Below are 26,817 nucleotides of genomic sequence, written 5' to 3'. Positions count from 1 at the left end.
CCAGATATTCCACTTTTCCCCTTTTTTGGCATTTTGTTCTTAAATACAGATTCCTGATCAAGTTTCACAATCTGAGGAGGTGTTACAGTACAATATTGCACGGTTTTTAAGTGATCAAAATAATAAACATATAACAAGCTAAAAAATCAAAAGGGTTACATTTATTTCCACGGATTGCAAAGTCTAAAACATAGTTTCACAATCATACCTCAAAGAACAATTTTAGAGTTTACTGCACACATCTTTCAGTTTGGAATTCATCCATTTTCATGAAACTTTATTAAGTACATATTATATGTAAGGTGCTATTCTAGGCACTGCCATAAATTGAGAAAACATGTAATTAAGCAGATATCTACTTCATATAATTGTGCTTCATATCTAACAAACCCTATCCATGTGGGAATTGTGCCTAAAAAGCACTCACAACAGTCTTTCCACACGGGTAAAGACCATTCTTGTTTTTCAGTATGGTAGCTGTTTTGTAGGACAATGTACTATTTGCAACTCAACTTCTTACGGTCTCTAAAGTGAGGACAACGTCATTTTTTTTAGAACATTAAGAAGTCTGCAGAGGAAGATACTATACGACTCACTTCCTCATTTCTTATACCACAGCAGTCTGAAGAACACATAGACTTAGAGATTTCTGTGAATTCACAACAGTCAGAAATCTTAAAAATTGATCTGGCATTAAGGAGGGCATGTTATGTGATGAGCACTGGGTGTTATACGCAACTGATGAATTATTGAACTCTACATCTGAAACTAATGATGTATTATATGTTGGATAATTGAATTTAAATTAAAAAAAATTGATCTGGGTTGATCTGACACATCAGGCCCATAATACACCTGGGCTATCATCCTGCCCAAACTTGCACAGTCCCCAAACAATATTTCAGGGGGCAAAACATCTCAAAGAACATGCCATTCTTTCATTAAGCCATTGGCGATTTCTTAACATTCGCACCACTTTTTAGTTTGCCCAAAGAACATCAAGGCCTTACCGATGTCTGAAGTTATTTTCCCTCAAGTTAAATTCCTAAGAAAATTTAAATCCTTCAGATTTTCATTGCTGTAAAACTCCATTTACACTGGCATTACAGTCTATTTCTACCTGGCAGCAACATTCATCAAACACCTACATGCTACTGTATAGAAATGAGTCATTTCCTCTTCTGGAGGAGGTTTAAAGCACAACCACGCAAAGCAAAATGGACTGAAGAGCTAGAAAGTTACATACTTAACAAAAAAAGGAAATGCTGAACCACAGTCTCTCACTGAGTGAAAATAGGTAGAGAAAATAAAAATATAAGTCAACTATAAGGTTAATGAACATCAACACCTTTATGAATCAGAATGCCTATGCAAAAGGCTTAATGAGAAAAAGAAGCCCTCAGGGAAATGCTTAAAATCATTTCACTCAAATGATGTGACCCTTATTCATTTAAAACACAGCCCTGGGGCTAGGCTATTTTCGACTAAGAAATGAATAGGTTCATCTTTAGCCAACAAAACTAGATTTTTCTAAATTGTTATATCACTCTTTACTTTCTCTCTCTCTCTCTCCCCTTGTTTCCCACTTATTTCTGGTGAGGCATTAATAAAAAAAAAAAAAAAAAAAAGATAGGAAAAGCGAAGAGGAAAAGTACTATGTAAACTCAGTCATTTGGAGATTTAATTGGGACTCTGAGAATTTTCTAATAGTTGACATCTTTTTTTCAGTTCCTCTACAGTTTTCGTTACAGCAGAAGTTGCGGGACACAGGAGGGCACCCTTCACACATAACACAGTGGTCAGAGCCCCCCCCAAGATAGGCCTTCCCACCCCATGCCAAGCCCCAAGCAGGCCTGCCCCAGCTTATCTCCCACCCCCTTCCACTCTAGACGTAGCTAGATAGCTACAAAAGTTAGTGCAGCCAATGACTCCAGGCCCCTTCCTTCCTATTGCCCCAGCTCCAACCCTTCCCTCATATCTTTTCATTGTCTACTATATTCCATTCCAAGTTCCATTTTACATACTGGATGTTTCTATCACATCCTGAGGACCACTAACCCACCAGCAAGCCTCCCCTGACACACATTCATTTAGGCCCAAACCCTTCAGAGATCTGAAGGAATGAGAGGCCATACCAGCTTTGGTGAATGGAGTCCCAGCCCCAAGTCCCCTACCCTTGCAATGGGATAAGTAGAGAGTCCGGTAGAGGCACCATAGGCATTACAACAACCTCTTATCCCTTATCTACAGGCCCCTGGATTAGGGAGAAGGGATACATGCCCTCTCCACCTTCATGCCAAAATGAGGGAGAGGGATAATTTAGGGGTCTGGGTCCCTAAGAGATATTAGGACCTCTCTCCCAAGAGCTGAGGGGAATCACAAGTTAGAGGTCAAGGTTAGGGTAGCAATCAAGATCAAAGTCCTCTCCCCACATGATCTGCCCCTTTCCCTTACTCTAGCCCAATGCCCTATGTACCTCCCAGGTTAGTGCTAGGGAAGAGGGGCTGGGTTCTACACCAGGGCAACAAGGGTCATTCGACAGGAGAGCTCTGTGGTATGCCCCAGGGTTCCTGAAGGGAGAGTCCCAGACTTGCTGCTCTGAGCCAGGGTGCAAAAACGTGACCCGTTGCCATCAATGGATGTTGCACTGGTCAGGGAGTCAGGAGACAGGTGAGTCAAGCAGGATGAGGCTATGTAGCCTGGCCTTGCAAGAAATACTAGAAGGCCTTGGTCAGCTTGGGTTGAAATCTTTTAAAAGCTAGTTTTTTAAGCAAGAATCCTTAAGTTACTAAATTGTGAGAAGCAATCACCGACTATTCTACTGGAAGAAATAATAGATTTTACATTTCCAGCCTTATTTGTAATAGCTCAAAAGTGGACATAACCCAAATGTCCACTAACAGATGGACTATGATGAACAAACTGAAATATATCCATACAATCAGCAATAAGAAGGAATTAACTCCTAATACCTGAAACAACATGGATAGATCTCAAAATTATACTGAGTGAAAAATTCCAGGCCCCTCCAAAATGAATAGTATAGGATCTTCCTTACATAAAATTCTAGAAAATGCAAACTAAAGCTATGATTACATAAATCAGATCAGTGGTAGCCTAGGCAAGGGGATGGAGGAAAGGAGGGATTAAAAAGTGGCATAAGGAAACTTTCTGGATCCATGGCAATGTTCTTTATCTTTATTATAATGAAGATTTTACAGATGTATACATATTTCAAAAACTCACCAAACTGTATATACTTTTAACATGTGAAATTTATTACGTGACAATTAAGCTGCAATAAATCTGTTTAAAAAAATCTGTCATAAAATACTACCCCCAAAAAGAAGTCATTGAAGTTCCTGTCAAAATTAGAATTTCCAGTGGTTCCAGGTCAAGATGGCAATGTAAGAGGATCCTGAATTCACCTGCTCCCCCCACCAACAAATACACAGAATCTATAGCTACATACAGAACAACTTCTCTGAAAAAAAATTAGAACCAACTGAACAACTCCTATGTACTGGGTGAGCCAGAGAAAGCACACAACAAAGCAGTAGGACAGGCTGACACACATTTCACCATAAACAACCTCGAGTGCAGCAGGCCAGAATCCAGAGGGAACTCAAAACCCTGAGCTCCTCCCCAAGGAGCAAAGTGTTTAAACCCCACATCAGGCACCCCAATTTTTAAAACCTGTACCTGGGAGATGAGCCCCCAAAACATCAACTCTGAAACCCAACAGGGATCACATCTACAAGACATACAAGGCTATAACAAACTGAGAAATGGCTCTTAAGGGGCTTGCACACTTGGACTCACCCACCTCAGGGCACAGCATGGTCATAATCAAGGAGGGCCTGGACTTTGTGTGGGAACAGCCCAACTGCATGTCTTGGAACATCAGCCTGAGCGATAAGCATCTGATTTGCACATATTTGGGGGGCCTTCTGGGGTGCTTTCTGGGGATAGAGACTGGTCGGCACCACCTTTACACTCTCCTTCTGTCTTGCTCCAGCCAGTGGACTCCATCTTAAAACAAAACAAAACAAAACAAAAAAAACCTCTAGCCTTTTTTTTTTTCCTTTTCTTTCTTTTTTCCTCCTCTGGTGGGCACTATCTCTACCCTCTCCCTCTGCCTCTGCCTCACTACCGCTTGCCAGTATTTCCCAGAAAGGAGCTTGTACACTCATCTGGAGCCGCAGTCTTTGTGAATGCTACCCAGGGGACAGCTCCAGATTGCCTTGCACTGGTGGCCAGTGGGGCTTACGCTTTTCATCCCATAGGACTGTCTATATTTGCATACTTAAAAGTTGCTTCTTGAGAGTTTGGCTTTCAATCAATCTGAATCTATGTGCTGACTGAAATCTTCCCCTTTGGGGAAGGACTTGGCACCCTCAACTACTGGGAGCTATGAAAAATAAAATGAGCTGCTTGGATCATCACAAAGGTTTAAAAGACAACCAAGATCTAGGGCAAGGCTGAATGATAAGGTTCATCTCCTACATGAGGCCACTCCTTCAAGACTGAGAGAGGTGGCTATTCATCTAATGCATAGAAGCTAACACAGAGAGTCAAGCAAAATGAAGAAACAGAGAAAGATGTTCCAAATGAAAGGACAAGATAAAACCTAAAAAAAATAAAAATAAATAAAAACCCTTAATGAAATGGAGATAAGTACAACTACAGCTATTGAGTATGTGTAAATCAATAAATAAGATGAATCCCAGCTCTGAGAAGGAGATATAGATAGATAGATAGATAGATAGATAGATAGATAGATAGATGATAGATTATATATATACTATATGACATAAGGACCTTGATCCCCCTTATAATTATGAGAACAAGGAAAATTTAGTTTTATTAAACATGCACCTATTGATGATGTAGTAATGAGGGACTGTGAAAGCAATGGATAAATGAAACTCATAGAAAATCTCTCATGATAAGAAAAGATGGGACTGGTTTAAAACAGAAAAAGGAAGGGGCAACTATAAAATGGGAAAATGTAAGAGGGCACTATTTTTTTTTTTTTTTTTTAAGATTTTATTTATTTGCGAGAGAGACAATGAGAGACAGAGAGCATGAGAGGGAGGAGGGTCAGAGGGAGAAGCAGACTCCCTGCTGAGCAGGGAGCCTGATGTGGGACTCGATCCCGGGACTCCAGGATCATGTCCTGAGCCGAAGGCAGTCGCTTAACCAACTGAGCCACCCAGGCGCCCCAAGAGGGCACTATTTTTGAACCCAAAAGAACAGGTAGCATACAACTGTGGTTCTGGAAAGAAGAGAAAACTGGAGTTAGTCCAGGATTGGCCTTTACTGGGGCAGTGCAGGATAACATACCAAGAGGGGCTGGGACTGTAGTAAGCCAATGAGGCAGGGAGAACAGAATCCCAAGCTTCAGGGGGTGGGAAGAGAGCAGGCTGGAAGTCATTATGGGGATTTATAATGAGTCTTCGGTACAAATAAGAAAGCCTAGCAGACATCATCTGATACAGAGGTGAGAGCTGAACAAGGTTGTATAAAGTTTGCACAGGGCTGGAATATGAGTTCTGGAGAAACCAGAATGAAGAGATCTTGCTGAAAACCTTAGGCATTCAGTTGAGACCCCATGCCTTAGGACTAAAAAGCATGCTCTAGAATAGAAAAGGAGATAATTCAGACTGCATACAATATATCATCTATGATGTACACCATACAATAAGAAAATTACTAGACAGGGGCGCCTGGGTGGCTCAGATGGTTAAGCATCTGCCTTCAGCTCAGGTCATGATCCCAGGGTCCTGGGATCGAGCCCCGCATCGGGCTCCCTGCTTGACGGGGAACCTGCTTCTCCCTCTCCCTCAACTGTTCCCCCTGCTTGTGCTCTCTCACTCTCTCTGTCAAATAAATAAATAATATCTTTAAAAAAAAAAAAGAAAGAAAAGAAAATTACTAGACATAAAAAGAAACAGCAAAACACAACCCACAGCCAAGAAATAAGGCAGTCAAGAGAAACAAACCATGAAATGATGATTCAGGTGTTAAAATTATTAAGCAAGGATTGTAAAGCAACTATTATAAATATATTCAAGGACTTAAAGGAACAGATGGCAATAAGGAGTGAGCTGACAGGGAAGTTACTATACTTCTCTGTGTTTCTGGTTCCTCATCTAAAAAATGGAGATAAAAATAATACCTACCTCAGAGTACATGATTATATGTAAGTGCTTAGAAAAATGCCTGACTTGTCATAAGCACTTAGTAAAGGTTTACTCTGATCATGTGACTTGGGGCATTTTATGTTCATATCTGAGCCTCAATTTCTTCATTAGGAAGAAGAGGAAATTAACTTTATCTTCTTAGGACTATTATATTTATTTAATTTAATTAATTTATTTATTTGTCAGAGAGAGAGAGAGAGAGCACACAAGCAGGGGGAGTGGCAGGCAGAGGAAGAAGCAGGCTCTCCACTGAGTGTGGAGTTTGATGTGGGACTCATTCCCAGGACCCCGGGATCATGACCTGAGCTGAAGACAGATGTTTAACCAACTGAACCACCTAGGCATCCCTTCTTAGGACTATTATAAAGATTAAATGAATTATAAAAATGTGAAGAAACCCTAACACAATGCTTGGTAGACAATAACTATTTGACTTCAGCTCTCTTGACCTTCCAGATACATACTTTTAAACTTAAGAATATATGATAGGGGGAAGTGTGATAACCCTTTTTTTTTGTTGTTCTAAAACAAAACTAATTAGGAATAAAAACGATACTACAAGACATTACTACATTTCTTCCATTGGAATACATATAGCTATCCAAACATAAATGAAATGTTATAACAGTTAGGTCATCCTTGCTCTCCCCAATCTGGAAGTCCTCAGTCACTAACACCTGAATTACTCCATTATTTACTCATCCATCTGCTCTTTCACTGAATGGCTGTAAGAGTCAGCTCAGGGCCAGGCTCTGTCCTGGTCCTGGGCATATACCTAAAAACACAAGATAATCTCTGCCCTCCAGGAACTTAAAAATAATGAAAAGGAAACTAGAATAACCTCACCAAGTACTGAGAGAGAGATAGGTACAGAAAATACAGACGGAAGGTTAAGGCTTATTTGTGTTAGAAGAGGTGATATGTACACCGAGACTTAAAGGGGAGAAAGAGGTAAACATGGAAGGGAAGGGAGAAGTACATCTCAAGCAGAGGGAGACTTGAAACACCTGAAATGAGTAAGCAGGGAGAACCACAGTATGAATGGAGCATAGTTTGACTAAGGAAGTGTTGAGAGAGGAGGTAGGCAGGGGTCACATCACAAAGGGCCTAATATTTCTTGTTAAGGTCTTTTGACTTTATTGTGTGAGCAATGAAGAATCAGTGACACTTGTGAATAGCAAAAGAAAACAGATATATAATAAAGCTCATCTGCTATGTCATAAGTCATAAAGTCCTTTGTCTCTCACCCAGGGTTCTAGTGTCTTCTGTCAGCATCCATGAAACTGTGGCAACTAACTGGTTGACTAGCAAGAGCAGTAAAATCTCAGACCCTTTACAGTTTTTGACAGAAGAGGGGGTTTTCATTTTTAGTGCCATACAAAGAAAACAAGATTTTGAGTCAGACCAATATAAGTTTGAATTTTGACCCATCCATTATATTCATAATCACAGATTTAGCAAATACAGGCAAGAATTTTGGATAGTGACAATTGCTGTAAAACACAACAGGGTCAAGTGAGAAAATGATGAGAAGGAGCCAGCAGTTGCAAAAAAGTGAAAGAAGAGCTTTCCAAGCAGAGGGAAAAGCAAGTGCAAAGGCCCTGAGGTGAAACATGTTTGGCTGTTAGAGGAAACTAAAGAATATCAATATGACTACCTTCTAGTTACCAAGGGAAAGAATGGTAGGAGGTTAAGGTGGCAGAAGTAGACAAAGGCCATGCAAGCCTTTGTGGTAAGGATTTTGATTTCATGAGCTATTATTACCAATGAAAGAGTAATATTTCACAGATTTCTCAAATTTAGGGGAAGTATTTAACTCCACAATTTCCATGTGGATGGTGAAATTTGGGCTGAGATTTTATGTCTTGCTGATGGATTTCTTAGTTTAACGGCCTTTTCATTGAAAATCTTCTGGAAATACAGTGTATTAGAGTAGGAACCAGAATTAAATAAAGCCAAAACTTCTTTTTAAAATATTAGTGAGCATTTTAAATTTCTACTTATAGTAATAATAATAGCTAGTACTCATACTTTACCTACTACTACCTGGCTCTAAGTACTTTACATATATTTAGTCATTTTATATTTAATCTTCACAACAATCCTAGTAAAAACAGTAGTAACAAGTACTACTATTATCTACAATAACAGATAAGGAAACTATAAGGAAACAGATAAGGAACACAGAGATTCAGAAACTTGCCTCAAATCACATATCTAGTAAGTGCTGGGGAAATGCAATTAAAAACAAAATCTCCTGCCAGCCATAGAAAAACCTTTCTGCAAAGGGAGAAAAGAAAGAAAACAGTTCTATTACTGAGTGAGCATCAAACCAGAACGTGATGTGCACCACAGTCATTCCCCTAAGAGATTGCAAATACAGAAATAAATCTCACCCTTGTATCCAGCCAAACAGATACAGCCTGTTACATACATGCTCTCAAGATAAACAATAACTAGGCCCCAGGTTAGAGGACTTGATGCACCATTTGTCACATAGCGTTCATCCTAAACTCACCTGGTAATTCAGGTGATCATCTGGGCTAGCTAACTGGCTTTACCCAAAGGAAGAATATACTTCTCACATCTTTATGACAGAAGGTAGTTTCGGGACTAGACAACCTACCAAAATTAGGCTTCTCCTCTCCCACAGAAACTGGGAGGCAGGGGTGCTATCCTCCCTGAAATGAACATTTCAAAGAGATGCTTCACAGGTCCTCAAGAAAGATATTCCTGGGTCTTCAAGGGGGCAAAGTTTTATGTGGCATTTTAAAAGATTTGCACTCATTTCAAAAGGACAGAGAACTTACAAGTTTTCTAAAGTAAATATTCTAAGAAAAGGCAGGAGGTAGAAGTCTCATCTGTTACTTTTAAGGAGAATTAAGCCTCTAATTTTCCATTTGCATTTACCCTTTCGTAAGTTTTGTAATTGGGACCTGAACCTACGCAGTCTAGGTCTAGGATCTGTACTTTTATATATTTTTTAATTTCTTAGGAATTCCATTCCTATTTTTCCCATATATAAAATTACATTCCTAATTCTTGTTTCTGCCTTTAGTTTGACAAATAATAGATGTGAGGAGCAACTACATCATAAACATTGGACCCCATACTGTCAACAGGACTGACTTAATTCCCAAAGACTAAACACTGTAGCAAATGCAGTGCAATTCTATCAATAATTTGGCAATGTTTCCATTTTGTAATGCATTAACAACCTTGGCAGAACAGAAAAATAAGGTCATTTTGTGTACCTTCTAGATGATTGTTGTTAAAAATAGTTTTTTATAAGTACCATACTAACATATAAATCATTCAAGGAAAGAATACTTGGCATGTTTGGAAAAATGAAAATCACCAGCTAGTACAGTAAATATGGCAGATTATAAGGCAACTAGCAGAATATCCAAGAGACTAAGGGGTGAGAACACATGAGATGATTTTTAAAATTTCATCTATATAAACATCATTACCTTTCTTACAAATGAAGATTTATTTCTAAAATATCCATTTTGTATCCATATACTCTATAAGAATTTTTATGTGCAAGTACAAGAACATTGCCAGAGGATGGGATAAGTACTTTCCTGGTATAATTTCTGAAGTTCCCACTGACAGCAATAAGTTTAACAACTCCTTTCAGAAGGGGTAGTGTATGGCCCACACAGTTCAAATTTAATAGAAAATGAACCAAGATGCAATTAAACAATGTACTCCAAACACAGATGATGCATTAAGTACCTACCTTATATTAACCTGCCACAGTGAATCTTTGTCTTTGCTCTTTCCCAATGAAAATTCATGAAAAGAATTCTAAAGAAAGGGCCAAATTGACATATATCCTTTTTATAACCACACGACACATCATTAGAATAAACTAAAGGTATATGTACCAAGAAAATAATAAATGTGTAACTCTAAACTAACACACAAAGGACTATTAAAGGTTCTGAAAAGAAGACATTTCATTTCATTGCATATGAAACACTGTGGTGGGGACGGAGAATTGTAAATTTGCCCATTTGAAAGGGTAATCCAATATCCTGACATCAGACAGTCTATTGTTTAGTTTGTAATTTTCATGATTACTAAACATACTTGTAGTCTGGGCCATAAAATACCTATTATTATATTAACTTTTTATTGAATCAGCAATAAATCCCTAGATTTTTTAACTCGCTAGACAAGTTTACTACACCTGTTAAAAATTCAGTCAATAAAAATGTGAATAACTTAGTCTCCCAAACCATAAACTATTGAAGCATTTCATGCATAAGCACACAGTTAGTAAATGGTGAAGCCAGAATTCCAACCCATGAAGACTAGATCCAGAGCTTATACCTTAACCTCAAGTTTAACTATTAATAAAGCCTGTCGTCCTTTCTGATCATCTACAAATGATGCCTTTCAGTATCTAATCTTAAATAAAATTAACATTGACTCTTCTATGTAAGTTATTATAGTGACTCACATGGGCTATAACGAAACACAGACATGGATGCTATATATTGAGATGCTTAAAATATAGTGAGAAAAAACAAAGTAATAACCAAAAAAAATTTAATTAGTGTTTAAGACAATAGAAAGATATGTTTCAAAACCCAATGCATATATTAATTGCCAAGTTAAATATCTACATAGGTGCTATTGAAATTTAGAGGCAGGAGAGAAAACTCCAGGATGTTGCATTCTCAGTTCCGATCTAGCCAAGTCAATTAATCATCTTTTGGGAGCATTGTTATACTAACTTGTATAACAATTCCAAATTATACCGACATCAGCTTTTTCCAAATTGTGGGTTACAACCCATCAGTGGGTCATGAAATCAATAAAATGGTCAAACCGGCAACTCTATTAAAAAATGGACTGGAATGGAAAACATCAGAGGTTACTTTGTGAATTTTCTTGAATTTTAAACCGTGTGTGTGTACACGGGTGTGTGTACAGAGTCTGCTGTAAAATGTATTTCTTAACATGGGCATAATCATGAAAAGCTGAAAGCCAGTGTTGTACTCCAAACTTACAGAGGTTGTAGGAGATCATATGAGTTAAACATTCTTGTTCCTATACAGATCTTTCCAAAGGTGAACAAATAACTTTCTAGGCTGTCAACTCAAGAGTGGCAACCACGTCTTACCACTACAGTTTGTACTCCCAGCACTAGCCCAGTGCCTGACAAAGAGCCAGTCTTCACCATGTGATGGGGAGCTACACTGCTAAATAGAAATAACCAGAGACAGTTGAGGATATTAGCATTTCCCTCAATTTTAAAGAATTGATAGGATTTCAATAACAAAGAATCGAGTAGTGGTCCTTCTTAGAATTCCTTCTTTCATTTCCTGACCATATACTAGGGCTGGGACGGAAATAAGACTAAAAGCTTTCTATTCAAGAGCAGGAAGATAATAAACTGAATGACATTGCAGAGCCAGGATGGTACCCTCCCTCCCACCCGCAGTGCACTGACCCCACCCCCAGCCCTAAGAAGAATAGGAAAGTTATAGGTCCTAGAGCCTGAGGCTAGAAAGTACACTGAGGACACTAAGAAGAGCTGGTGTTAACCCTTTTCTCAGAAAAGATAAAATTAGAGTGTTGTGATTTATGCTTCCTATTTTAAACAGGAACCCAAAGAACAAAGGTTAGTTATTACATATAAAGCAGAGGGTCAGAGAACCAGGAATTAAAGGCAGGCTAATTCCCCTAGCATCAAAATGCAGCCTGCCTTTAAGGATTGGACTCCAGAACTTCTCAACGATTCTTCCCCAAAAATCAGTGAGTCATTGCCCTCCCTAAGCAATGTGTGCATACTAGCACTAAATCAGGAAGTTTAGCCATAAACCAGTGCAAGGGAAGGTGGTTCACCTGCAGCTCAGGGCATCGATGGCTAATCAGAAACATCAGATGCTCTTAAATAAAGGGCTAAAAACTGTACTTCATGGAACTCTTCTAGTAAAATTCCACATCAGGTTCTGCCACATGGTACCTAAATGGGCAGAACCCTAGTTTGAGTCGCCTTACACCTTTCTTCTTTTGCTTTGTTCCTTGATCTACTCTTTGATATTTCTCAAAAGAAGAAGGATGAAAGAGAGTGAGGAAGGAAAGAAGAGAAAGAAGGAATAAAGAAATAAAGAAGGAAAATATGCTGGCTAACTGAACATAATAAAAAAAATTTAAAAAAAACTTTTAATAAATAAATTTAGTAAATAAATAAAATTAAATTTCAAAAAAGAAGGAAAATAAATGAGGGTTTCTTTTCTAGCAAGGTGTTAGGAAACTATCCTGGAGTGCACGCAACACTATCAGGGCTGGTCTAGGGCCTGCCTGCCAGCAGACCATTCCCAGCACACCCATACTGGTCTACATATTAGGCTGTGGGCCATACTGACTCCTGGGATTTGATAGTGAAAGACTGTTGCAAAAGATTTTATTTATGTATTTATCTTACTAAAGAAATCACTTTCATTACAATCACAGTGATGTATAGGCTTGTTTGTTTCCTCCTTCTCTTTTTAGCCCGATTTCTGAAGAGTTATATTAGTCAGGGTCCAGTAAGGAAAATACACACCACTCTGGGTATTTGAAGCAAAGGGAGTATATAATGTGGGGAATTGGCTGCACGGACGGTGGAAAAGCCAAGAAGCCAAACAGGGGACCACAAGGCAACCCAGAGTTTGGCAAAAGCAGACAGTGACTGTCGCCCTTAGGATGGACAGAGAGAGGGAGGAGGTGACTGGGGCCCAGTGGTTGGGGTCACCCAGTGAAGCAAGTATCACACTGGAATGAGTTGGGGGTGCGGGGCCTGGAGGCATAGGAGACATATTACCCTGGCCAGAGCCTCTCCAAGAAGCAGAGCGGTGTCAGGAGAAATACTCCGGCTTCTCTCTTCCTACCCACCTCTCACTGCTGAACCCAGATGGGAACAAGCTGCCAAACTTGCCAGCAGGAGTCTGAGATGAGTAGGGAGGAGGACAAGGCTTGAACCTCAAAATCCTTCTCAGGGACACGAAAAGCTAGTTGGTGTCTATTCCTATCCCTCTTTATTAGTCAAAATCAACATGACCTGGGAAAAAAACAAATTAAGTAGAGAGGAAAAATACTACACTCACAAGGAATGTTTGGAATTCACCAATCATAATGTCAAACACTTAGGGAGTGTTATGTTCATTTATTCATATATTTTAGTATTTAGTGAGTTCCTTTTATAGGCCAGGCACAATCCAACATGCTTGGAATACAACAGTGTGACCAGATCCACACCCTCATGGAGGAAACTAAAAAAGATGGGCACTCGGGCGCCTGGGTGGCTCAGTCGGTTAAGCGACTGCCTTCGGCTCAGGTCATGATCCTGGAGTCCCGGGATCGAGTCCCGCATCGGGCTCCCTGCTTGGCAGGGAGTCTGCTTCTCCCTCTGACCCTCCTCCCTCTCATGCTCTCTGTCTCTCATTCTCTCTCTCTCTCAAATAAATAAATAAAATCTTTGAAAAAGATGGGCACTCAAATAATCTCACTATTATAACATCCCAAGTGGAAAGAGTGCTCCAAAGAAGAATATATGAAGGAAAGAACTGAAATTGGGGATTTGATCAAGTCAGGAAGACAGAGAACAGCTTTCCTGAGGATGAGCTGATAACTGGCAAATGAGCAGACATGAACTAAATGTTCCAGGCAGAAGAAACGCATAACGGGGAGGGTTGTGACCAATAAAAGGCTCTAAATTAAGAAGAGTGTAGCGTAGGGCGCCTGGGTGGCTCAGATGGTTAAGCGTCTGCCTTTGGCTCAGGTCATGATCCCAGGACCCTGGGATCAAGTCCTGCATCGGGCTCCCTGCTCAGTGCAGAGCCTGCTTCTCCCTCTGCCTCTGCCATTCCCTCTGCTTGTGCTCTTCTGTCTATCTCTATGTCAAATAAATAAATAAAATCCTTAAGAAAAAAAAAAAGAGTGTAGCTTATTTGGAGGGAGCAAGAAAAACCAAGATGAGGTGCTGAAGTAGGGTCCAAAACCATAAAGAAATTTTAGGCCATATTTTTACGTGCTGACTTTACATCAGCACACCGTTCACTTTACTTTTTTACCTTTAATAACATCGTTTTGTTCCAATGTAATCTGTTTTCTGTTCACATTCTATTCATGATAGGAGATTTTTATTTTGGGTAGTGAAAAAAATTTTCTTAAGTGTACCTAGAGTTTTAAAAAAATCAGTTTAGAGAAAACCATTAAATACATATTGTACAGGTGGTGGGTAGGTACGGCAGAAACTATGAAGTGCTGAAGTTTAAGAAACCCTGATATAAGAATAATGTTTTTGAATTATTTTAATACTGGTAAGACATTTCACCACACTGTGGTCACTGGAAAATTTCCCTCATTACATTAACTGTCCTCAAATTCTCCTCAGAACAGATGCTGATAACAGCTTCTGGTTCAATTCATGGTATCTACCTTGAGAATGTTGCTTAATGATTGGTAAAATACAGTCTGAGGAGATGAGTAACATTAACAAGATCTCCCTCATTTTACTATTTATTTATTTATTTATTTATTTATTTATTTGAGAGAGAGAGAGAGAGGATCTTTTTTTTTTTTAATTTTTTTATTGTTATGTTAATCCCCATACATTACATCATTAGTTTTATATATAGTGTTCCATGATTCATTGTTTGTGCATAACACCCAGTGCTCCATGCAGAACGTGCCCTCCTCAATACCCATCACCAGGCTAACCCATCCTCCCACTCCCCTCCCCTCTAGAACCTTAAGCAGGGTCTGTGCTCAGCATGGAGCTAGACATGGGGCTTGATCTCACGACCCTGAGATCATGACCTAAGCTGAAATCAAGAGGTGGACACCTAACCAACTGAGCCACCCAGGTGCTCTGTGCCTCATTTTACTTTAAAAAAATAATTTTAAGGTTAAAAAAAAAAAAACACTAGCTGTTGTTTCTTTTTTGTAATTGCCAGATGTATGATTCATGATCCAGAACTGGGGTGGAGAGGGGGGAAGAAAAGTATAAAAATATAAAAATCTTACAATCTTTTGATAAATGAACTGTTGCTATATTGATATTGTTTTCTTTATTTTTCTATGAACTTATATTTATAGCTTTTACGTATACACAATTGACATCACTGTTTATCTAACTTCATGTGTTTTTAAAATTTCACATTATAATAAACATTGTCCTATGCCACTAAAAATGTTTCCCAATAGCAATGAGCACACCTAGTGTCCAAATCTTGGTTTCTAATACCATTCTCCAATAAAAGGAACTAGGAATTCTTCAGGAAATGGTTATTTCTAGGACTAGGGCAGGAAACAACAGATGAGCCTTGAGCATCTTATAGTAAGAAAGTAAGGAAATAATGAAGAAAATAAATACACATACAAAGATGGGAATAAGCCAAAGGGACACAGCAGCCAATTGAAAGAGCTCTCAATAGCCAAAGCGGGAACAATCCGAGTGAAAAAGTAAATAAATTAGTGTTGGGTTATAACACAAAATTATAACCCACATAAAATGAATATCCATGAGTCCATACTGCTATAAATCAATGATTGAATAAATAAATAATAGGGAGACTAGATAAATCGCTCCTGCTGAATTGCAAACAATTTATGTCAATACTCCACCCTCACAGAAGCGGAACATAACTTCCCAATCCCTAAGTATAAGCTGTGTACAATGACTTCCTTCCAAGGAATACAGTATGGGAAGTGTGTGGGGGTGGGGGGATAACTTTACAGAAGCCTGCCAAACACTACCTCCGGCAAGTGATCAAGGATCACATTGACCGTAATAAGTCAGGTGGATAGTATGCACCCTTGATAAGATCTGATGAGAATGGCACTCTATCTCTGTGGTCTTTCTCCCAAACCCCATAATCCCAGCCTAATAATGAGGAAAAAAAAACATCAGACAAATCCCAGTTGAGAAATATTCTACAAAATGTCTGACCATACTCCTCAAGCCTATGAAGGTTATCAAAAATAAAGAATGTCTGAAAAACTGTCAAAGTCAATAGGAGTTTAAGAAAACATGACAAAATATAATTGGTATACTGGATGGGATCCCAGAACAGACAAATGACATTAGGTAAAATCTAAAGAGATCTGAATGAAGTATGGACTTTAAGTTAATAATATTGTCAGTTCATTAACTGTAACAAATGTACCATAGTGATGCTAAATGTTAACAAGAGGGGAAACTGAGGGGCACCTGGGGGGCTCAGTTGGCTAAGCGACTGCCTTTGGCTCAGATCATGATCCCAGGGTCCTGGGATCAAGCCCCGCATCAGGCTCCTTGCTCGGCAGGGAGCCTGCTTCTCCCTCTCCCTCTGTCTGCTACTCTACCTGCTTATGCTCTCTCTGTCAAATAAATAAATAAATAAATTCTGGAAAAAAAAAAAAAGAGGGGAAACTGAGTGCTGAATATATGGGAATTTGCTGTACCATCTTTGTCATTTTTCTGTAATTACAAAACTGTTCTAAAAATAAAGTTCATTTAAAATGCATACTAATAAATGTTTTGAAAATATTTTAAATTATCACATAATAACCTACAGAGTTTATTAAATTCTTTAAGCATTTCCCTATTGTTGAATATTTGAGCCATTTCCAATTTTTCCCTGTTAAAAGTAACAGAGTGATGAACAATTATCTACATGGAGATTTTGGTTCATACCTTTGATTATGTCCAGCAATAGATTCCTAGAAGTTCATTCTATGTTTTTAAAAAAAGTCAAGATGACATATTTACCTAATTGCAATAATAACCAAAAGTATTGGAAGTCCCATTAGATTGTGCAGTTTCTCTGAAGTAAGTTCCATTCCTCTCAACGGTAAAAAAAAATCCAGGATTTGCATTCAACTCCTAGCCTTATCCACCAATTCTTGCATTCATTCAATAAACACTTGAGTAGCTGCTATACTCCAGGCAAATGTACTATTAGGAATGACATTTAACCACCTTAAGACCTTATTATTTTATAAATAATAAAAAAACACCTAATTCACAGAATTCTTAATTTGACAGCTAAAGATCATTTCCTGATCTTTGCAGTGAGATAGTATAGGAATAGTAAGTGGTAGGCGCTTTTCAACTAATTGTTTGCAACATTTGAATCTCCAGGCCACAATGTAATTCTGTAGCTAAAAAAGATTCCTCCCACGTTAGCATTTGGTGATATTTTTAAAAATACTTACTTAAAAACTTAAAATTTTTACTCTATAATAAATGATTTCCTGTAGTATTTGTCTATCTCCTTTTAACTTCACTGCCCTCTGATGCCACCTAACACCCATCCCTCTAGCACATTTGTGTTTCTTCATCCTCCCGTAAATGTTATTTTAAGCCTGGGCGTAACCACACCAGCAAAATTTCCCTTGATTGTCTTCAGAATGTCCATGTATCACCAAACTCTTCAAAACCATTGCCATTGTTTCCATGACATCTAATTGTTTCTTCCAAAAACTTAGAGATCACTTCAAGAAATTCAACAATGGTGTCTGTTAGAATGAGTTTCTTAGAAACATTCTCTGTGATGAAGAGCTGCATGCAGATGGTTTTTTGGGGTAAAGGCAGTGCCCCTTAAGATGCCCCTGTAAAGACGTGAGGGGGGAAGGCTGGGAGGGAGAAGGTAACCCACAGTGTGGCTTCACCAGAGCTGAAATAGATCCCACCGGGAGCATTGGAGCCTGGACTGCAGAGATGCCCCAAATGGAGACAGGAGGGCTGGGCCTTTAACCTCTCATCAAGCAGTCATTGGCTCTGAGCATCCCCTTGGAGGGGGCCAACCTTGGGAGAGGCAGTTTCCCACAGTCTAGGGCAATGCCCAGTGAGGGACACAGCTGTGAAGCCACAAAACCCAGAGGTGGGACGAAGGGCACATCACCAGAGGAGGGGATATGGCTGGAGCACTGAAGCTTCCACGATGGCTCTGCTCTCACTAAGTCTTTGCCTGCTCATTTACTCTTGCCAGTAGGTCTTAAGAGGATCAAGCTCTTGAAAATGAAGTCTACAATCCACGGACACTTTTTTTAATCAAGGAGACTTCTGAGAGCTTGTAGTTCGTTCCAGTTGTGAAACAGTGAAGGAGAGCGGGGCAGCCCTGCATGCTACCCCTAGCACAGTGCCTAGGTAGGCACTCCGAAAATACCTTCACAGGATACCAAAAGCACCACCATTCTTAGGCATTACACCCGCTTTTAGGAAGGAAAGGAAATGACACACAAAAATAAAAATATAAATAATATAAAAGGACCAACAATGAGATGAAGATGCCTAAATCAGTTCTCAGCAAAAAACCCGAGGGAGGACTATGTGCAGAGCTGTGAGCACAGAAAGATTTGGAATCACATTCTAAATCTGTATTTGAGAAACTGACGATTTTTGTCTATGTAACCTTGAAAAATAAAATCCCTCTAGTAGTTGTAGCAATGTGGGATATTCTCAGGAGTATAAGAGATAGCCTAACTCAAAAACGTATGGCTTTGTGAACAAAAGTTTGCATTTAACTTTCTTACGTTGGGTTCATCTATTTGTCTGTTTGTTTTTTCCAGACTTTATGTAATTGTTCTGAGTCTGACAATTTATAACATGGTAAAACTAAATCCTTTCTTTAAAAACAGAACTTTGGACTTATGCAATGTTTTATTTGAAAAAGTTGACTGTTGCATAAATATTAAGAAATTGATAAAGATGTGGTAAATATTTTTTTAAAAAGTTGCAGCTAAACAGCTCCTTGAGATACTCTTTTAATAAATGACCAAAGTTATTCAATAAATACCAGAAAACTAAAAGATAAAGTTCATTTATGTCATACCATATCATTTATCCTAATTATTCTCCTAATACTTTAAAAATTAAAAGTTTTTTTTGGGGTGCCTGGGTGGCTCAGTCAGTTAAGCATCTACCTTCAGCTCAGGTCATGATCCCAAGTCCGGGGATCGAGTCCCACATCAGGCTCCCTGCTCAGTGGGGAGTCTGCTTCTCCCTCTGCCCTTCACCCTGCTTGTGCTCTCTCTTGCTTGCTCTCTCTCTCTCTCAAATAAATAAATAAAATCTTTAAAAAAAAAAAGTTAAAAGTTTTTCTTCAATTAATAGAAAAATTATTTACTAATTATTCAATTTGATTTCACATTTGTGGGGTATCTACTATGTGCAAGGCATATATTAAGCAAAGGGAGTAACTAAAAGTGGCCCCTTCGGAGGAGACACTCCACTTGGGCTGTGGTGAAGAAACATTTTCAAGTGTAGGAAGGCCTCATTATAAAACTATTATCTGTAAAGTGCAGGCAGCCCCTGGGTTTCCTGAACTGGTGAGGTTCCAGAAAGTTGTTTACTGACTTCATCGGCCCAGGGAAGCAATGTTACAAATGGGGCTGGTTTCCAGATGAGACCTCCTAATACAGTCCTAGCAGCTCCAGCCCAAGTTCTGGGGGCAAGAAATTATAAGGGACAGGAGGAGAACACAGTAGGTCGCTCACTCCTTTGCCAGATCCAGTCATTCTGCAGCAAAGCTCGGGATCAAAGAAAGTCTTCAGACAGCATTCTCCCTTCCCGCACACCTCCACTCAAAGCTCTACTATTTTCCAGCCTCTTTGCACACCTGCCGACTACTAAGTTCTGCAGCAGCCCTTCAGGCCCAGGTCACTGCCCCAAATTCGACAGATCGAGCTAATTCATCCCACTCCCGCCAACTTCACCCACCTCCATCAAAATTTAGTTTTCTATCCAGGAATGAGGAGGAAAGAATCTAAGTGAATTGATTCATGCTAAAGTAGGAATGATCAGTCCTTAAGGCTCCAGAAGACAAGGGTGTAACTTTTAAAGGAAATAAATACCTGTTAAGTCAAATGTTGGAGAATAACAGCCTATTAACAGTGACGGGGGGGGGGCGGGGGGGAGGGCAGACAGCATAGGAGAATAATGAGTATGTATTGAGCGTTTACCATGTGGCAGGAACTCACTCTAAAGAACACCATCAGGTAAGTGTGTTATTCTCCCAGTTTTACAGAAGAGTAATGTGGGGTTTGGAGGAGCTAGCACCTTAGTGAGCTCCGGAAGACACTCTGCCCAGTCCTCTCTCTGCCATGGTGAAGTCAACCAGTAGGGTCTTCACCCCAGGGGTGGACAGCTTGCCTCAGCCGTTCTTCCTTTGCACGATTCCTTCTCTTCCTTTTTACTGAAACTAGAGATCCTCGAAAGGCAAATTTTTTCCAGAGTGTGACAGTCGGGACAATAGAGAAACTAAGGCAGTGATGGATGAATACTACTAAAGCATATCTGTATAAATGAAACTGCTTCTAAGTGGGGTGTAAATCAGGCCTTGCTCGTATACTAGACTCTGTAAAAGGAGAAGACAGTATTTTAACTTCCTCAGTATATTTATCCCCAAGCATCAGTATCTATCTATGGAAAGTATGATTTATAGGGTCTTTTCCAACACTCTAGGCCTCAATTAATGAGAGAGGCTTTAAGTTAACTCAAGTGTTATCATTTGTACCAAAGCTGACTTTAAAACTACTCATCTCATTACTATGGCTTTACAATAGTATAGAAAGGCATTAAAAAAGGAATCTGACATACTTTTTTATTCTATACACTATGCTCATTTTACATTAAAAACACAGGAAAAACAGTCTTCTCCTGCAGGGCTGGTGTGAGCCCTGTGCCCCAGGCCAGTAACTAGATCCAGCAGCTCACAGATCAATGTTCTAGATGCCTGATCATTCATCTTCCCAACTGCTGATTATTGACACAACCCCAAGTGCACATGGGAAATTTTTGCTTGCCCATAGCAATATTTTTTTAATGAAAACAATCCCATAGTATTTATTGTCATCTAGTAATAACATGAAGGTAATCAAAACAATATGAACAAATGTTTTACAACTATACTCCCAAAAAAGAACATTTAAAAAAACAAACTACATGGCCTTCTCAAGAATTTCTCACTTCATTGATCATTTCTAGTCGGAGACACTTTGGAGCAGGGTAATATTATCTCCTTTTGGCATGATCCGACCCAGTTGTTTTCTTGACTTTGTTTTAGAATGAATCTCTCCTGCATTACCCAATACAAGGTTCATGTACTCATCAAAACCAATGACACAGCCTTCTATCTGCATGTTCACTTGTTCATAAAGCCACACCTCAATCCGAGATCTATTTTGCAAGTATCTGAAGATGCGATTGATGGGCTGCGCCATCACCTTCTGTGCTTTCTGGCTCTGGCCACTGTATGCCATGGTGGAAGCTGACAAAGACCACATGCTATCTCAGAAAATGCCCACAGCAATCTGATTTGCCTTTAAGGGCCTGCTTCTCTCCCATTTTCAGTCCCCATGGTTTAGGTTGGGTTCCCCTCACTCTGGGGCTCCAAGGTACACCCATGACCTGGCCAAGCACCTCATCCCCTGGCCACAAGGAGTAGAGTAAGAGCCCAATCATTCCAGTGAGACTCCCTCCAAAGAACTGTGCACCAAGGGCTGCCGGAGGAAACAACCTGAGAGGGAGGATGCCCAGAATCAAGGAATTCCAAGCGAAGGTAAGAAGGAGGGGAGGGGCAGAGACAGAGAGAGCTGATGGTATTGTTTGAAGCTCTGCGTCCAGCCTGCTCTGGGTCTTTTCAGGGGTGAGCCAATATACCCTCTGTTGTAGCCATAGCCAGGAAGAGTTGAGCTTCTGTCACTTATAAGGAAAGAGTCCTTAATAAGACATCTCTGTCTGGGCTCCATTCATCTCATTAGACATCTGCGTCCCTGCCCACTTCTCCCCAGATGTTCCATTATGATGGGAACCACTGTGTGCTCCTGAGCCTGGCCCACCTGGCAGAACCCACAGGCCCAGCCTCAGTAGCAGGTGCATCTCCTGGCTCCTGGCACACCAGGCATCAGTTGTCCAGCAGGCCCTCACACTCCCCCCGACCCCCAGCTCCACCTGCCCTCCTTCTCATAGGCTGCTGTCCCAAGCAGAGAATCAGGCTTCGAGGCAGGGAGCTCCAGGTTAGGTCTATGGCTGGTTTCTTTTAGAGGGAATTAAGGATGATTCCATTTGTCAAGGCCCAGAGCACACAGCACAGATCCACATCCCTCTGAATTAGCCACCTCTTAGGTTTGAGAACTGCCTTCTAACTTAAACAAAAACTCTTTCTTCAAAATGACTCCAGAGTGTGGGCTTTTACCTTTTCTAGCACATTTATTTCTAAACCATGGCCATGGGATCACTGAGAGAAAACTAGTAGAGAGAGCTGAGGGGACAGAAGTCTATTCACACTAGTGCTGGTGCAAACTAGACCAACAGCAGTTACCATGAGGTAACTGAGCCTCTGTATCTCCTATGAAGAGGAATCCCCATGGTTTCATTTACTTAACAGTGGGTGTCTACAGTACCTGATAGTGACATTTATCTTTTGTGTATTTTTACTATTTCCCCAACTAAGAGGACAAATCTCTGGAGGGCAGGGGCAAGGATCCATAGAAGCTAGAACAGAGACATGTGAGTGTAGCCCATAGGCAGCAAATGTTGACTCCTGAGGAGGAGAACTAACAGGATTCCATATCACATCCTCTAGTAAAGAAATCTTGCTTTTCAGTGGTTCAGTCCCAAAGACGACTCTATACAAGGGAACAGAAATCAACTCTCAGGCAACAGAACCCAATATTAACAATAAACTCCAGTTGTGACCAAATTAGGGTTCCAATTATGTACTGGTCTCAGTAAATGCTACAGGCCACAACCAGCTTTTTATTTCTGGGCACATCTGCTTGTCTTTCTAGGAAGCCAATCTATAGTTCTGTCCTTCTGAGAACCAATCCATGTCCCCTGCAAGTTTCTGGGATAAATAAATATAAAAGGTCATGGTTGAAAATTCAAAGACTCAGGTTTTGATTTTTTTTGTAGTGCTAATGGGGCCATCTTACTTCATGAGAGCTATCACTGAGTCTTCCTTTTAACCCAAGGGTACAGACGGAGGTTTTTGGAGCCCATGGGTTGGAAGTCATTGATTTCCTTGCTTGAAGGTGAATCAATAATAATGGATTTGTGTACATTTGTATTTCTTTATGAAGAGAATGCAGGTCATCACTGTGGTTGGCTGGAGAGATCAAAGCTTGATTGGCAGGCCTCACTTGGGCAGGTCTTGGTATAATTTCTGAGCCCTCATTTGCTGGACATGCTAGAATCCATACCCTGAGCTTTCATAAAGTAGCAAATAGGCTGCTGATACTACTACTTCAGGTCTGATTGATGGACTAGAGTCTCATAGAGGAGTTGTTATATTTCCTTTTTTTTTTTCCCTACTGCAACACTGTATAATAAATATCATGGTGAGGTTTTATACCCTTTAAGCTTTCCTTGTTGCTTAGGAACTACAGCCAATCTGTTTCCCAAAGGTGAATATTGGCTGTACATGAATATATAAAACTTAGATTTTATATCTAAGAAAATATATAGGAAAACATAAAACTTAAATCTCTCTGCCCATGTTTCAGATCTATTCAACAAGCAGTCTTCCTAACTACCCATGATTATGTTAACAAAATATACAGATTTAAATGTACACCTCCTTACAGAATCCCTTCCCAAGGTTCTTCATTTTTTTTCCCCATCCTAACTTCAGGAAAGAAATAGGAAGCTCACAAAATATATGTCTTCCATAATTTACTGCTGTAACATCTAAATCACTGGGCTTTATCTCATTTTCATCTCTACTTAGGCTGGGAAATGTGCTGTCTCTGAGAATCTCTCCCCTAAGTACTGACAAGGGGAGATTAGATTGCATTTCCTGCCTTCATTTACCTTCCAACAGTGCGCAATAAAAAGGCAATAGGAAGAATGAAATGGCTTGTTTTTCCAGGGGGAAAGATATTTCTATTTCTTACAGACATTTTTAAAATACAACATCTTAGGAGAGGGAAGTAGCCCCAACTAACATTTCTACGTCTTCACAAACCACATCTGTGAGCACAATGTGGCTCACGGGTAGCAGCAAAGAACAGCTATTCCCAGACCAAAGTCACGAACTCCCTGAAGATGGTTCTCCTCTTCATAGAGGAGCATCAGAGCTCTCAAGACGGCTTCAGAACTTGTGAAAGTCCACATCTCCCCATGGCCCACAAGGTCCTGCATAACCTGGCCCAGGCCAACAGTTCCAGACTGATCCCCCATACTTTGCTTCTTACTGAACTCCAGCTGCCTGGGCAAACTTTCTCTAAGTGCCTTCTGCTGTACTGTCCAGTGCCCAGAACTATCTGCCACATCCCTTACTTCCTTCTGCTCCCCCAAATCTGGCCAACTCCTGTTCATTCTTTGCACCTTAAATGTCACTTCTTCAGGAAAGCCTTCCCTGCCCCTCTCCTTCCTGCAAGCTTAGGTTGGGACCACTTACGATTGATTATCTGTAGTTCTCTGTACTTCTCTGAATCCATTATTACAATTATAATGGAACATGATTTGTGTATTTTAAAAACTGTAATGGAAATTTCTCCTACTAGACCATAAACTCTCGGAGAGCAGGAACTGATGTGTCTTCTCTATCAAGGTATTAACAAGATACCATGTCTACCATAGCGTAGGATATTTCATAAATATGTGAGGAAGGGAGAGAGAAAGGAAGAGAGCTCTAGTACCAAAATTATTGGTACGGTAACAGAAGGAGATCTTCCAGCTACATATATACATCTGGGGCTGGTTCATCATAGAAAACATTTAACCAAATCTTTTCACCATTCCAAGATATCTAGAAAAGCCAGCACTCGTGAGCAGATGTAGCAACTTCAGTGTGGAGGAAAGCCATGCATCATGGCATTTAGACTCATGAGTTTCGGAGCCAACCACTTAACTTACTCAGGCACAAAAATCCCAGCTCCACCACTTACCAGCTATGTGACCCGAGCAATTTCCTCACCCTTTCTGAGCCTCCACTGATTTATCTATAAAATGAGGCTAGGAATTCTGTCCTCTTCTAGAGTTGTCTGAAAGCCTAGAAGAAGTAATGCCTGCAAAGCACTCACGACTAAGACTTTAGTGCTATTATTATTATTACCAAGAAACATTAGAAGTCTTACCAAATTCAGAAGATATATCTCGCCTTTTTCTTGCTAAAGGAATATACCCTAACCAGGCATAGTCACGGACAACTAGTTGCTTAGACAACAAGCTGTTTTCCTGCCCAGAGATCCTAACACATAGACTAACTGCAGGATACATAGCTTTATTCTTCACAGGCATTTAACAACATGATTGAAAGTCCAGATATATGTATGGAACTCACAACAAGAATGATCTGAAAAATGTTCACTTATGAGCTCTCAGAACTGAGTGTGCAAATAGACAAACTAACCCATTCACACTCACTCTTTCTGGATACTTTCCTCCAACCAATAATAGCACATTCTTCCAGTTGTCTCTCCAAAACAAAGTTAAGACTCAGGCCCTTTGGTAAGACTGGTGTTAAAGGAATGTCAGAATCAACCACGAATCAGTGGTTTGGGTACCAGTCATGTACCCGGCACTGGTGCACGGATGTGGCCTCGCTAACCAGTAGAGCGGGGGATTTCCGGAAACTATGGCCTGGCAGAAATCAGATGTCTGCTACCCATGCTCTTCCACTTACTAGCTATGGACAGAACTTGGACTGCATACAAACTGGCCTCTCTAATCATCTACCATATATAAAATGCACTGATAATTCCTCTCTGTAAAAACCGCTGTGAGGTTTTGAGTGAGATAATACACATAATCTATAACAACTATTTGAGATACCATGTAAACAATGCCTAGCAAATAAATCTACTTCATTTCATAGCCTTTCTCTACTTTCATGCCTTTCACAGGATAAGAAAGCCTTAATGAGAGAAGCCGGGGAGGCTGTAAAATATAGATAATACATAATTATAAGGGTCTCATAACTTACAAAGCATTCCTAATAACAATATCAATAACAGAAATAGTGGTGATGATCTAGCAGGGTTACTTGATGAGGAAGAATTTTTTTTAAAGTAAGACGGACGTTCAAAAGTTGCTAGCAATATCTTTATCTAGCAGTCAAAGAGAGCTAAGAGGACTTAAGAGTAAGAAGTAAGTGGGAAGAGCCAAGATGTCCATCAACAGATGAATGGATAAAGAAGAGGTGGTATATATATACAATGGAATATTATGCAGCCATCAAAAGGAATGAGATCTTGCCATTTGCAACGACGTGGATGGAACTGGAGGGTATTATGCTGAGCGAAATAAGTCAAACAGAGAAAGACATGTATCATATGACCTCACTGATATGAGGAATTCTTAATCTCAGGAAACAAACTGAGGGTTGCTGGAGTGGGGGGTGGGGTGGGAGGGATGGGGTGACTGGGTGATGGACACTGGGGAGGGTATGTGTTCTGGTAAGCGCTGTGAATTGTGCAAGACTGTTGAATCTCAGATCTGTACCTCTGAAACAAATAATGCAATATATGTTAAGAAAGAAAAAAAGAAGAAGAAGAATGTAGCAGGAGGGGAAGAATGAAGGGGGAGAAATCGGAGGGGGAGAAGAACCATGAGAGACGATGGACTCTGAAAAACAAACTGAGGGTTCTAGAGGGGAGGGGCGTGGGAGGATGGGTTAGCCTG

At 40.0% G+C, this 26,817-nt stretch overlaps 2 protein-coding genes across 5 annotated transcripts in view; both read right to left on the bottom strand.

Moving 5' to 3' along the window:
- MCTP1 (multiple C2 and transmembrane domain containing 1) overlaps nucleotides 1-26,817 on the bottom strand; it is a 505,669-nt gene that overhangs the window by 465,462 nt on the left and 13,390 nt on the right. The gene's annotated exons all lie outside the window — the stretch shown is intronic.
- On the bottom strand, nucleotides 20,167-23,613 carry LOC116632233 (small nuclear ribonucleoprotein E-like). The gene has a single exon (XM_032403992.1). It carries the CDS (start codon nucleotides 21,474-21,476, stop codon nucleotides 21,174-21,176), a length of 303 nt encoding a protein of 100 aa, XP_032259883.1. The 5' UTR covers nucleotides 21,477-23,613; the 3' UTR covers nucleotides 20,167-21,173.

Source organism: Phoca vitulina, unplaced genomic scaffold (genome assembly GCF_004348235.1).
Source record: "Phoca vitulina isolate PV1807 unplaced genomic scaffold, GSC_HSeal_1.0 scaffold6, whole genome shotgun sequence".
Classification (NCBI taxonomy): Eukaryota; Metazoa; Chordata; class Mammalia; order Carnivora; family Phocidae; genus Phoca; species Phoca vitulina.
The sequence above is the reverse complement of the archived record's forward strand: the minus strand, read 5'-3'. Positions and strand labels throughout refer to the sequence as shown.

Excerpts from the sequence above, each read along its gene's own strand:
- LOC116632233 (XM_032403992.1), bottom strand. The coding sequence starts at position 21,476 with ATGTGGTCTTTGTCAGCTTCCACCATGGCATACAGTGGCCAGAGCCAG.